The sequence below is a fragment of the Oryctolagus cuniculus genome, chromosome X (genome assembly GCF_051225735.1).
Source record: "Oryctolagus cuniculus isolate XC-2025 breed Fujian yellow rabbit chromosome X, ASM5122573v1, whole genome shotgun sequence".
NCBI lineage: Eukaryota > Metazoa > Chordata > Mammalia > Lagomorpha > Leporidae > Oryctolagus > Oryctolagus cuniculus.
Genome location: NC_142888.1, coordinates 65145276 through 65159545, shown reverse-complemented (window position 1 = coordinate 65159545; position 14270 = coordinate 65145276). Strand labels below are relative to the sequence as shown.

Sequence of the window (14270 nt, the reverse complement as noted above, 5' to 3'; positions counted from 1 at the left end):
TGCAATTTGGGATTTTATTGACCATAATAGCAAGGTCTTTTTGCAAATAATGATTCTTCACCAAGATAATTGGCCAACAGAAAACATCAAATTCACCCTAGGGTTATACTTATATACATATACATTAAACACTTAATAACACATATATAACTATGTCATATTCCAATTTCATTTAAAAATACATTACTTTTTAGTGGTGATGGTAGTCCTTCCACTACTGGAGGGTTGGTTGTGAGATGAATATATTTCTTGTCTCAATTTCGAGAGTTCCTTGAAAATAAAAGTCATAATAATTTGAAGAAAAGTAGAAGCATGAAGAAGTATGTTTGATCATATGGAAGTTTCCCACGAATAATTGATGCTCTCCTTTCTGTCCTTCTTAGTCTTGAGGTAAGGAAGTGCTAATCCCACTTGTCGAATATCATATACTATTGTTTAACAGTATCTAAGAAGTTACATTTTATGCCTGTGTAAGGACCCACTAACTAATGCAGAAAATTTGTATTTGGAGGATAACTTGAGATTGAATGTGCACAGCTCTCATGATGAGCATGTGAAAATTTTGTCCTAAAAAGCTTGATAAGTATAGCGAAGGCACAAAAGCACTAAAACATCAATATGGAAGAAGATATAGATTCCTATCAGAAGGTCTATAACTGAATATTACTACAAGCACCGTTTTTTTTTTCAGTAATGGTAAGACAATATTATCCACCAACTCTGGTAGCTCCATTATGACCTAGTATATGCCAGATTCTGGATTACATGCTACAGATACAGGAAGAAATGTAATCAGTGCTTTGATGAAGCAGGTTACAATCTAGCAAAGAGCTCATAGTCTTACTAGGAGTTGCACTGTAGATGAGATATAAAACCAGTTTAAACATATAGTACCATTCACTTATTTGATTCAGTTCCAGCTTTCATTTGAATTATTTCTGCTGATATACAAATCTTCAACTTCTTCAAAGCACTTACATTGTTTTATGTTATGAGTCCTGAAGATGTGTCCTTTCCTAGGCCAAGAGAAGCATTTATCCTACAGGACTGAATTGTATCATCTTCCTTCACCCCAACACTTTTCTTTCTTACCTCTGACTGACGCTTTATCAGAGAATCTTTCTCTTCAAGCAAGCTTGTCAGTTCATGAAGCTTGAATTGGAAGTCACTACAACTTCCTTCTCTTCTCGAAACATCTTTTTGGTACTGGTTTAATTGTGACTAAGGATTTAAAAGAGAAGCAATTAATTTTATTATAACTTTTATTTATAAATCTTGAAACAGGCTTATTGACACAAAATCATATAGCTAGTTCATAACTATGAGAAGCAATGTATAGTATTTATAAATTTGTATAGAATTTTATGAGTATAAAATGTGAATTGAAATGTCAATTAGGAATTTCTAACTTTTTTCTAGAAAAATATTATTTATTTGAAAGTCAGAGTTACAGAGAGAGGGAGACAGAGACAGAGATCTTCCATCTGTTGGTTCACTTCCAGATGGCTGCAACAGCCAGAGCTGGGCCAGGTTGAAACCAGGAGCCAGGAGCCTCATCTGGGTCTCCCACATGGGTGGCAGGGTTACAAACACTTGGGCCATCTTCCTCTGCTTTCCCCAGACCATTAGCAGGGAGCTAGATAGGAAGTGGAACAGCAGGGACATCAACCAGCACCCACATGGGATGCTGGCATTGCAGGTGGCTGCTTTGCCCACTACACCACACCACTATCCTGAGGAATTTCAAACTTTTTAACTTATTTATTTAGAAAGGCAGAGAGACACACAGAGATTGAGAGGATAGATTTTTGGTCCACTCTCCAAATGTCTATAATAGTTGGGGCTGAACCAGACCATAGCTAGGAGACAGGAACTCATTCTATGTCTTCCACATGGATGGCAGGGATCCAACTATGTGAGCCATCACCTGATACTTCCCAGGGTGCACATTAGCAGGAGTCTGGAATTGGGAGCAGAGCCAGGACTCAATCACAGGCACTTTGATATATGGGACATGTATCAAACTGGTGTCTTAATCACTGTGCCAGTTGCCTGCCCCAAGAATTTCTCGTGTTTGTAAAGATGTCTTTGTTATTTAGAACTAAGTGTTATCTAAGTAACAATCTTGGACCACAAGAATTAAAATAAAGCTAAGAGGGGCCAGTGCTGTGGTGCAGCAGGTTAAAGCCCTGGCTTGAAGTGCCGCTATCCCATATGGGCACTGGTTCATGTCCCAGCTGCCCCTCTTCCAATCCAGCTTTCTGCTATGGCCTGGGAAAGCAGTAGAAGATGGCCCAAGTGCTTGGGCCCTGCACCCACATAGGAGGCCTGGAAGAAGCTCCTGGCTCCTGGCTTCGGATCAGCACAGCTCTGACCGTTGTGGACAACTGGGGAGTGAACCAGTGGATGGATGATCTCTCTCTCTCTGTCTCTTCCTCTCTCTGTAACTCTGTCTTTCAAATAAATAAAATCTTTTTAAAAAATAAAGCTAAGAAAATAGGTACTATAGATTTCTTCAAATACTAAGTAAACCTCAATACTAATAACTAATATTATCTTGTGATATTCAGCTCACAAATTATTCCTCTGATAAGAATTATCTCAGTTCTCATAGTTTCCCTATGAGATAAGCATTATTATAATCTTCATTTACAAAACAGGTAAATGCATTCCAGAGAGGTTAAATGACATACAATCATGCAGTAACATAGTTGCAACTCCAAGACAAGTTTTCGGACTACAAATCTTATTCATTTTCCTCTTTACCACATATGTGTACATAGATGGATGTTAGGTTATTAATCACACAGGGATGGAAACGAAACCAGGGGAGGACAAATATTGAAACATTTTAGGCATTTTAACAAATTGTGTTTTGTTTCATTTTGTTTTTCAATAAAGATTACACAGTGATATTGGCAGAGAAAAACCTATGGTCATTTTGTCCATTAAAATATTTAAATAAATCTTATTACATTTAGAAATCATTAAATTAAGTCAATTCAACCTAGGATTACAAGAAAATTATATTCTTGCAGATATCCCAATTTTGATGCCAATTATAGGTACATAAAATTTGATAATATTTTCATCCTCATTCTTGACAAAGTCCTTCATGCTTATTAGTCCTCAAATTTATTTGAGGATTTTTATGAATCCAACATTGGGTTTGCTGAGTAAACGTGAATATTATTCTTGTTTCCATAAGCATGCTTTAGGGAAGATGCTAAAGGGCCCTCCACCTGCATCCTCAAAGTAAATTAATAAAAACTCAAAACATGGGCATTTGTATCTCATTTTACTTTTCTAGAAGAGATTAAGCTAAATTAGAAAACAATTTAGCAGTGATACTTTATACCCAGTGATGTATATTTTAAAACAAAGGATCCTATGGCATATTCCTAAAACCTTACCTTCAGTTAATTTATCCTTGTGACTTAAAAATGAAAACTATCATTATCTTTTAGAAAGAATATGCTAACTTATGTATTAATGTAATATGGGATCAACATACCCTTAGCTTGCAGATCTCTCTGTCTTTTTCCAGTCTCAAATTTTTTACCATCTCCATATAATGGCTGCCAATCTCATCCATTTTAGCCTGCAGCATAGGGCCTGTGCAAGTCTCAGAAACCTATATAATACAAAGTAACTTTTTATAATTGGAATGTTATTAAGGCAATGCAAATATATCACAAGACTTATTAGATGAAAACTATGAGTTAAACAAAACATTGAAATGGTCATTTTGAGAAAATGCATTATAAAAGTAAAATATCAGTGAGATTGGACGTAACTGAATGCCAGATCATTAGAAAGCAATCCATGTACTTTCTCAAAGTGAATAGGATATATGTATAAGTATGTAACTTCACTATTACCAATGCTAAAATTACAACAGTATAACTAAAGTAATACTACATATTTAAAATAAAACTTTTAATACCTGTATTCTAAGGTTTTTATTCTCCTGCTCTAAATTACGTTTACAATATTCCAGTTCTTTTAGTCTATATTCCATGTCTGAAAGTGTATGCCGGAGAGAGAGATTATTTTCTTCCAATGACTGACATTTTGAGTTTGAGTCTTGAAGCCCTTGCTGTAAAAAAAGACACAAGCACATAAGACAAATACATTTCACTTTTTCTGGAATAATTCTCTTTTAACTGAGTCGCTGAGTACCTTGCTATGCTCAATTTTCTGCTTGTCCTTAAATGGTATATTAAATAATCCACATAAAATATTAATTTCACTTGCCTATCTTGAGTTGGAAGGAGTAAATATTATATGAATTTTCAATGTCCAAATTCAGTAATGAGATACTTGCTACTATTTTACAATACTGTATCCTGTCTTCCAGTAGGCATCAAAATCACCAGATGCCTGATTATATTTAACTATCAACTGAGCAAAATTTTGGGACAATCATGACAGTGAAGATTAGGAAGGAGTGAGCTTTAGAAATTCATTAAAAATTTCCAAGAACCATCTCTGTTCAAACATCTGGAGAAATCCTCTAGAATTGATTTACTTATTCATTGCACAAGCCTAGGCCCACCAAGGCTTTTCCACATTGACATGTTAGTAGATTAAATGAAAAAGTGAATGTAGGTTTGAGTATATATCATTATTGTCACCCAACAGATAAATTGTGCACCATATGGTACACAGTACCATATATACTTTATATTTAAAGCACATAAGGTTATCTGTTTTTTGAGACTGCTTTTAGTCATCAGAAATCCAAAGCCATTCAATTTCCATATAGTTCTATCATGTTTTAATTCTGTCTGGATTATAACTCATAAATCCAATGTGCCAGTCATAGTGCATATGAAAAGCTATCAATCTAGTTTATCATCAATAAAAGCATCAACTTACTTGTTGCTGGCGATTATTTGCTCTCACTGATGCCAAGAGTTCTTCATACTCTTTTATTTGAGTTTCTTTGAATGCCAGGTCTTTCTCAAGCCGTATCTTGTCGTTTTCCAGTGACTAGAGATATAATATATTTGTTATGATTCCAAATTACAGAAGCTTCTCAGTAGTCACATATTACAAAACTTGCTAACTTTAAAATATTTAAATAAGCATACTTTTACTTTGCAGTAGCTTAATTAAGCAGAATTCTCAGAAGTTAAGCAAAAATATGGGATAGAAAAGGATTAATACTTTTAAAATCTGCATTGAAAGAGACAATTTGATGGGTGGACCAACACCACATGTACTGAAGAATATTCTGAATTATTTTAATGTTTTCCCCAGTCAACAAAGACTCTTTGTTAACTCTAGCAGGTGGTAAAATTTCAAATTAGAGTCAAACCCAGAAACCAAAAACCACTCCAAAGTCCTCAAGGAATAATTCACCATATGGAAAGCATCCTGAATTATCTAGATATTGGTACCAAAAAGACCAATTAAAATATAACATATAAATGGTTAAGTTCTTGAAAGATTTTTCAAGTTATTTCTTTCAAGATAAATTCAGAGTACGCTTTCTTATTAAAGAAAAGAGGGAATTTCCCATTCAATGAGTCAAATTATTCTAATTTTGCAGGCCACTCCTTGTCTTCAAGCATTGAATTACCTTTCTGATAAACTAAATAATAAGTGCATATCCAACACTCTTTTATTTACATATTCGGTACCCCTTTTCTCCTCTTTAACCCCAATTAACTGTTTCAAGAAAATAATTTAGCTATGTCTGAGTGAACATAATACTGTTAAGCTGTATTAAGTTTTTAAAAGGTAGACTGAATGTCTTGATTTATGTTAGCAAGCCAGGAACCAGAAACGCTTTGGAAAGAAAAATCAAAATAAATTTTACTGTCAAGTCATTTTGAAGATGTCCAAGTTCCTCTCGTATGTTGCTGAAGGTAGACAGCACTAGCCGGAGTGACTTGTCAGACATACCCCTCATCTGGAGGAAGAACAAGATTGGTAGTCTATTTTTATTAACATTTGAAATTAGATGATGTTAATGAATATAATCTTATTTTTCTCTTCTCATCAGCAGCTTTATTAATAATTTTTTCTTTGAGACGGCAATATTAGAATGGTAATACAGTTTATTTTTTCAATAATATTCTGAAGCAATATTCTTGACGAGATCACAGGTAAAAAAAATGAGGTATTTTTTTGGTGACAAAATATCACCTTTCTCTCAAGGAAGAATTCTAGCAACAAATTCCGTTTTACTCTTATTCTTTGCTTAAAAGAGTGGAAATTATGAGAAGGAGACTACCCTTTCACAAGATTATTCTCATTTCTTCAAATAAGACTTGTTTAGAAAATAGGCAACTTCAGCTTCTAGAACGATGCAGTAGAAACATTTGTCCATAGTCCTCCTGTTGAGTAAAACTAAAACCCCCAGAAAGTATGTAAAAACAACGACAACAACAAAACTAAAAAGCTTATAATGGTGAAAAAATGGAAAAAAATGAAAAAAGCTTGTTAGAAATATTGCCATCTGAGAAACGAAGCAGAGTAAGTTCCTGGATTTTCTTTTTGCTTTGTATATCACAGACTGGTTTTGGGGAAACTGGTATTCTAGATACACCAATGGATCCAGATAACAAAAGTCACAAGGGAAGCTTTTTTTTCTCTAGCTAGAGGGCTATGACAGAAATAGCCTAGCAAGGCAACATTTTTAGACAATAATCACTGTACTCCAGCCAAACACCACAAAAATACTGCAAAGCTACTCCCCTGCTAGCCATCAAAGGTCAAGGGGTGAGCCTAGACTTCACCCCTTGACAGGCTGTTACGGAGGCAACCCAACACAATTCACTAGGTTGGTGTACTAGGTTGGTGAACTCCATGGAGTTCCTGGTTCCTGGATTCCACCTGGGTCAGCCCCACTCCTAGTCCCCACTGCAGCCATTGGGGGGTGAACAGTGGATGGAAGACTTCTTCTCTGCCTTTCAAATAAAAAATTAAGTAATTTTTTTTCAAAAAAGTGTTCCAACTATGTGTTATATGTAAGAAACTCTTTTCAGGGGCTGGTATCATAGCACAGTGGGTTAAGTTCTTCCTATAATGCTGGCATACTATAAGAGTGCCAGTTCAAGTCATGGCTGCCCTGCTTTTGATCCTTGTGCTTCAGCACAAACATAAAGTACTTTTTTATCATCTTGTGCAATGTGTTAAGTATTTTCCCCAAATTTCCAAATACTAAAGTTTTAGAATTTTAGGAAACTTATTCTAAAATAAATTTATATTTTTATTATTTAACAACAACAAAAAAGAAAGTGGGAGTGGCTATGTTGACATTAGATAAAATCCAATTCAGAACAAAGAAAATTACCAAGGGCAGAGAGATATAACAATGAAAAAAGGGTCAATATACCAAGAAGACATAGCATTCTTAGGTGTTTATGCACCAAATAATAGAGTGGCAAAATTTCCTAATTTAAATGAAATGGACTACTTCTTGGAAAAACTTAAGTTTTATTTTTTTTTTCCTCTTTGGAAGCCTCCCTCCCTGCTACTCTGGCTGAAGGTCTCTGACTCTAATATATCTTGCTTTTAAATCTCTCTGCTTGTCCGTTTGGAAATTCTTCTTCCATGTGAGACAAAGAACTGAGATACTAATATTTTTTCTCTGCCGCCATTTTACCCATAACATTTTTGTGTCATGACTCAGACAGCAACTCCAATGTGATGCAGATCCCACTGGAGTTTGACTCCAGCCAGCATCAGATCATCCCACTGTACTGGTGAGCATGTGGATGGCTCTTGCTTTTTTTTTTTTTTTTTTTTTTGAGAATTTCACTCTCCTCCATAGCAATTCTTATTCTTTCAAAAACACCGGGTCTCTATCAGCCATTTAAAAGAAATTAGCACAGCTGACCATCTTAAGACTCAGGGGCTAGGCTTGCTGATTAAAGCCAGCGCAATCCCCTGGAGCTGAGACTATTCTAACCCTTCTCTTTGGTCTGGATTGACTGTTCCTGAAAGAACTGGGAAAAGGCCTTGAGATGACTGAAGGACTCTGGCCAGGGCACTTCCCGATGTGCTCTGAAAATCTCTTGGCCAGACCCCATTCCCTGACAATCCCATGTGGGTGTGGGGCTGTGAAACACCTCCCCCTCCCTCTTGCATGGACTGGCCCTTCACATGGGACTGGAAGAAAGCTTTGAGACAACTGAAGGTCACCTGGCCAAGTACCAGAGTTCCACTGCCAGAATGGTGTTGGACCGAGAAATACACTTTCCAGCAGGGAGCCAGTCCCCTGCCCTTTTGGAGTCCTCACACGCTGTAAAGCCTGTGGCTCCACTCTTCATACTTCTCAGCTCTGGGAATGTTGACTGGTCCAGCTCAGCTTCCTTTTGCCAAGATTGGCATGACACATGGGACTGGGAGAAGGGCTTGGAGCAACCTCGAAGTTCAGGCCATGGCCACTCTCTGGCATTTTTCAAGTACTCCCTGACCAGACACCAGACCCTGACAGCCTGTTAGGGTGTTGGTCGAAAACTGCATTCTGTTTTTCCTTCTTCAGAGGTTAATTTGTCCGTGAGACTGGGCGCAGCTTGGAGAGAGGCCATGGGCTCTGGCTCCATTGCCTCAATGAATTTTTCCTTTACCCCAGAAACTGACAACATCTAGGTCTTTCTGTGCTCCTCTAAATAATGCTTTCTGTACCTTGCCAGGTCTCCTCAAACTCAATTTGGTTCCATTAGTGGATATTTCCTAGATATTTCATTCGTTAGCTCTGGGGTAAAGTTTGATTATCCCATTTACAGACAGTTAACTTTTTGGTTTAGACTCCGATTAGATGCAGGCCCCACATGGCCTGAACTTGTCTCAGAATGTCTCTGGTATCCCCTATCTTTCTTCTCAAGTCCTCTCTTTTGCGTCACTTCCTGTGAGAGAATTTTTATTCCCCCACTCTGCTTCTTTGTTTCTTCACCTGCCTAGTTACCAACCTAGATGCTAACCAGGACTGGCACTTTCTCTCCAAACTCTAGCTCAAAACACCTTTGTTTGCTAAGTCTCTCGCCATGAAGGCTCATTGTTGAAATCAGGCCTATTAGATAAGACTAAACGTTAAGAGGCATATATAGACCAATTTTTTTATTTATAATTACAAAGTGACAGTACATATTTGACCAGGCAGAGGCCCAGTCTAGCACACCACCAGTAAGGGAACTGATCATTCCCTGCTTGCATTATTCTGAAAAATATATACACCCTAGACTACAGGTCTGGAAGGCTGAGCAAGAATGGGAGATATGTGCTAATCTCACCCTTACCTTCCTCCCTTCCCTGTGGACTTCAGTGCACGTCCGGACACCACAGGCAACGAGAGAGTTTTGAAAAATGTTTCAAACTCAGGAGAGATAAGATCTGAAGTATGCTTCCATTTTTATCTTTTCATTCCAGCCAGGAGGCAAACCATCCACTTTGAGATTTTTCTTTGACCCCTGAGCTTAACAAAAAATGCCTCATCTTTTTCTGCACTACCACCTAGCCTGGTTACAAGCTAGAGGATGGGAAGTTAGCTTAAGTGAGTTGTGAAAAGTGTCAGCCCCTCTACTCTGACTCCCTGAATCAGAACTCTGCCTCCTAACTGGCCTCTTGCCTCTATTTCCCTGCATGTGCTCCAATATGCATTAAATTTTTTTTCCAGAGTGTCACAGGTTCCTGGGGTGTAGTGAGCCACCATGGTCCTTCTGTTATCACATCTGACTATTGCTGAGGCCTTTAATCCCCAGTGGAGGAGAGTTTTTATCAAGTGACCATTGCCCCCGGGGAAATTTTGTTGTAATTTTCCCAGGGTGGGGGGGTTCTAGGCAAGAATAGCCTCTGATGAAATAGCAACGGGTAATCAGTGCTTGTTATAGGCCCAATAACCTCAGCTTTGCAGGGCCTCCAGTTTTTCTCCCTCTACTCTGCCTCTTTGTGGGCTCTTACAGGAACTCTCTTGTAGGTTGTTGTGCTTCATTCTGCCTCCTATCAGATTCACTTTAAGAATCTCTGGAGGGGTGCCCATCTGTTCTGATTGATGTCCTCTCTCATTAAACCTAACATAGTGGTGAACAATCTCCAGTGCACCACTTGTCCCTGGCACATAGGCCCCTAGCCCACAGTCACCCCTGGGACCCTATGGCAGCTGCCGAAACTTTTGTTACAGAGGCAGTCTGAAGCAGCTAACTGGTGACTGGGCATCACTTGCTCTAGACTCAAATTCCATTAGAATCTAAAAAGATGTCTTTGGTAAATAACAGTCTCATGCATGAGAATTGGTTAAACTGTAACTGGACATTGGGTTTAAAGGAATTTCTCTCTTTCAAATCTAGGAAGATCACTGCCTTTAAAAGTATTGTTTTGTAACTTGCGGAACTTGTTTTACAGCCTGGTTTAACAGGTTTCTGATGAAATAGCAATGGGTAATCAGTGCTTGTTATAGCCCCCCTAAGGTGGATTTTACAATCTCTGGTTTAATGTCACTGATGTATAGCTAGAGTTTTATAAAAAGGAGTATAATTCCATGCAATTTTTATCTTAATTCAGATAAAGGTATGATATAACATCAGCATCTTCAGTCATGTAGGTGTAATCGCTAAAGATAAATTGTATAAAGGCAAATGAGATAAATGTGTCTAAATGTAAACTTTCGTACTCTTAGCACCTTATATTCTATGGGAAAACTATTTCGGTTTGCTATCATGTCTCCATAAATTGTCCACATGAAAATAGTTCAACATTACTTCAAAGTAACTAAGGTTGAAATTTGATGTGTTATCTTATTTAGAAAATATTTTAATTTAGAAATTTTTACATAGAATTAGAACCTGATCCTGTTAAAGCAATGAAGTTTTTGCAGTGCATATATTTTAGTAAATATTTTGAAATAGTCTAAAAAATCTTTAAAAAATTGCAGCATCTCCTTTTAATAGTTTTTGTTTAATTGGTGACTCTGTCAATTTTCTAGTCAGCTCCAGTAAGCTATTTTCTCTTCCTTAGTTCTGATTCTGTTAAAACTATTCCAAGTTATGGGATGATTCCATGTGCTAACTCTGACATTTAATGTTTTATTTCCAATTCTAGGGATGACCAAAGAGACAGATTTTTTGTTTTGTTGAAGTAATCTATTGTATTCTCTCTTATTTTTTTTTATCTTTTATTTAATGAATATAAATTTCCAAAGTACGACTCATGGGTTACAATGGCTTCCCCCCCCATACCGTCCCTCCCACCCACAACCCTCCCCTTTCCCACTCCCTCTCCCCTTCCATTCACATCAAGATTCATTTTCGATTATCTTAATATACAGAAGATCAGCTTAGTATACCTTAAGTAAGGATTTCAACAGTTTGCTCCCACACAGAAACATAAAGTGAAAAATAATAGATGATTTTTTTAAATGATGATGAAATCAGATCAGACCTATTGTCATGTTTAATCCCAGTGAGAGTCAAGTTGGGAATTGATAATTTCTTTTTTTTTTTTTTTTACAGAAGATCAGTTTAGTGTACATTAAGTAAAGATTTCAATCGTTTGCACCCCCATAGAAACACAAAGTGAAATATACTGTTTGAGTATAAAGACAGAGTTACAGAGAGAGGCAGAGACAGAGAGAGGTCTTGCATCCACTGGTTCACTTCCCAGATGACTGCAATGGCTGGAGCTGCACAGATCGGAAGCCAGGAGCCAGGAGTCTCTTTTGGGTCTCCCACGTGGGTGCAGGGGCTCAAGGACTTAGGCCATCTTCTACTGCTATCCCAGGCAATAGCAGAGAGTTGGATGGGAAGAGAAGCAGCCAGGACTAAAACTGGCACCCATATGGGATGCCAGCGCTTCAGGCCAGGGCATTAATCCGCTGTGCCACAGCGCCAGCCCCTGTGTTCTCTTAATGTCTCTGTTAAGTTCTGATTGTTTAAAAACAGATGAGTTTTAAGAGTTCTGGCTTGTTTAAGTGTATGCTGATTCTAAATTATTTGAGTAATCACTTTGTGTAACAATGATCAAATTGGGTCTATATTATGTCATGATGCTAAGGGATCCTATTTCAACGAGATATTCCAAATTCTTTGGACTTTGATATTTCCAGTTGGGCCCTTGGAAATGTCAAAGGATATATCTCTCATCTTGTAGAGACACCAACTAATCAGGCTATTTGGATTATATTAGAGGTACCGTCAAGATGTGAAGTGGTGCTAAATTTAAATTATGATAACATAAAATTCTACTGATACAAATATCCAAAAGTTACAAAAGTCTAATGATCTCATTGTGTCATCAGGCATGATTGTTAATGAGAAAGGCCCAAAAGCCTAAAAAGGATAAATGTTTTACAAAATCCTACAGGTGCTTTCAAGAAATAATGTGTGGAATAAGCAAGTCCCTTTTCTTGTTGGTTAATGAGTTTATAATTTTAAACATGGCTATTTGAATTTTTGTCATCCACAGTTTTGTATCCACCAAACACTAACAATTAGATTTATTGTTCATGGAAGTAAAAACATTGTTGTTTTTGTGTTTAAATGTTTCCTCTTTTAGGTTTCAAAGGACTCCTTTTCCCTGACTTCTATTGTATCCAATAATTTGGGGCAGTTATGTAAGCAAATAAAGTCAATAATGGACTACAGGTTCCAACTGAGAAAGAGTATGGTTAATTCAGGTTACTAAAAGCAGGAAATAATTCTAATTGATTGATGATAATTTAAAAAAAACAGCTAATGATATTAAGAAGCTATTACTGAAACGGCTTTATTCTAACTAGGATGTCATGTTACATGTATTTATTAAAAGCTCTGTTTTAACTGGATTATAGATAAAAGATTGCTCATAAATTTAAACTGCTAAATTAATCGAAGATATGTTTTTTGTTCATGTGACCTAAATTTCTGTACCAGATGTTTTAAATTTGTTGGTGGAAAGAAACTAAAAATGTTTAAGTCATTTATATGTCTGTACTTAGGTTTGCTGGTCAAACCAGTCACACTTGTGTTAGATATTTAAGCAATGTTTCCAAATACATGTACTCTTGTCTTGAAATTAATGGAAGACATTGGACCTTTTGGCAAATGTTTTCATAGTTGTTATTTAACAGTTAAAATTGTTTGCTAAGTTTTCATTGATATTAAGTTATTGACAGTAAGCGATCTGGGAAAAATGACTTGTTCCTTCATTTCTCTATTCAAGATGGCAAACTGATATTGTTCTGAAGGCCTCTCCAGGATGTACAGGTTGAACTTTAGACCTTATAAAAGGAATGGCTAACATTTTTCTGTAATAATAACATAGCCAAAATGAGAACTTAAATTGTGACTTCACAGCTAGATTTACTTTGCCTTAGGCACAGTAAACAGGCAAACCCTTCCCTTTTAATCCAAATGAAGGAAGAGAAAGTTTTACTAATAACTTCAAAATTTATAGACAGGTTGCATAAGGTTGTCTGCATGTTTGATGTTAAAGTGAGGACACAGCTTTCCTCATGGGCACTGTCTCCCTCACAGAAAAACCACTATCAGAACATGGCTACAACTATAGATTTCTAGTTTAGGCCACCAAAGATTAGAGATGGGACTGAGCACCCTCTTGCATCCTCTGAAAGGTTTCCTCTGGTCTGCTTTAACAGAAACCAGGAGGAAGAGGAGCAAGCTAGGCAGCAGTCACAATGTAAAGATAGTTGGCAGGGCAATTAATGGATGCCTTACACAGTGATCTGCCATTAAGGAGACATATCAGGCCAGTCCACTGCAAATGGCATTGGGTTTCAATGTGGAAAGCCAGGGCTTCAGATGGACATGGAAGTCAGCTTTTGAAGAGCCCTGGCAGCTCTGCTGGCCAAGAGCTGGGTCACTGGAAGAAGAACTGCCCTAGGGGCTGAGCGACTCCTCTGTCAGAGCCACAGACCCCCTGTTGACTCTACGCTGAAAAAGCCCTTCACTCGGTCTAGCTTTCAAAGTAACCACCACTGTTGAGGGGATGGCCAAACAAGGTCAGCAACATTGCAGGCGGAACTGTAAACTTCTATTCAGGCCAGCTTTCTTCCCAGACCAGCTAGGTAATGGAAATCAACAGGGTGCACCCTTCCCTAAGGAGGTTCACACTTTTTTTTTTTTTTTTTATGATGTCTCTTCCAGTACCTCATGTGAAGAGATAGATAGGTCTGGGCCTCATACCTGGCCAGGCCTTAAAACCCACCTGATTATTATCAGACCCCTTCTGTCAGTTTCTGTTTGCCTCTCAATGGGAAAACCTGCTCATAGTTTAGATAGCTCCTTTCTTAGGTCCTCTAATAATGATTCTGTCCTTTGTTT

At 37.4% G+C, this 14270-nt stretch overlaps 1 protein-coding gene across 3 annotated transcripts in view; it reads right to left on the bottom strand.

Annotated features, from left to right (window-relative positions):
• POF1B (POF1B actin binding protein) overlaps nt 1–14270 on the bottom strand; it is a 110082-nt gene that overhangs the window by 19548 nt on the left and 76264 nt on the right. For all 3 annotated transcript variants that reach the window (XM_089324226.1, XM_002720251.6, XM_008272992.4), the window contains exons 10-15: nt 5828–5920; nt 4882–4995; nt 3947–4099; nt 3515–3634; nt 1093–1221; nt 188–270 (exon numbers count right to left, since the gene is read on the bottom strand). In XM_089324226.1, the coding sequence (XP_089180352.1) occupies nt 188–270; nt 1093–1221; nt 3515–3634; nt 3947–4099; nt 4882–4995; nt 5828–5920 (692 nt within the window). The remainder of the gene's footprint in view (nt 1–187; nt 271–1092; nt 1222–3514; nt 3635–3946; nt 4100–4881; nt 4996–5827; nt 5921–14270) is intronic.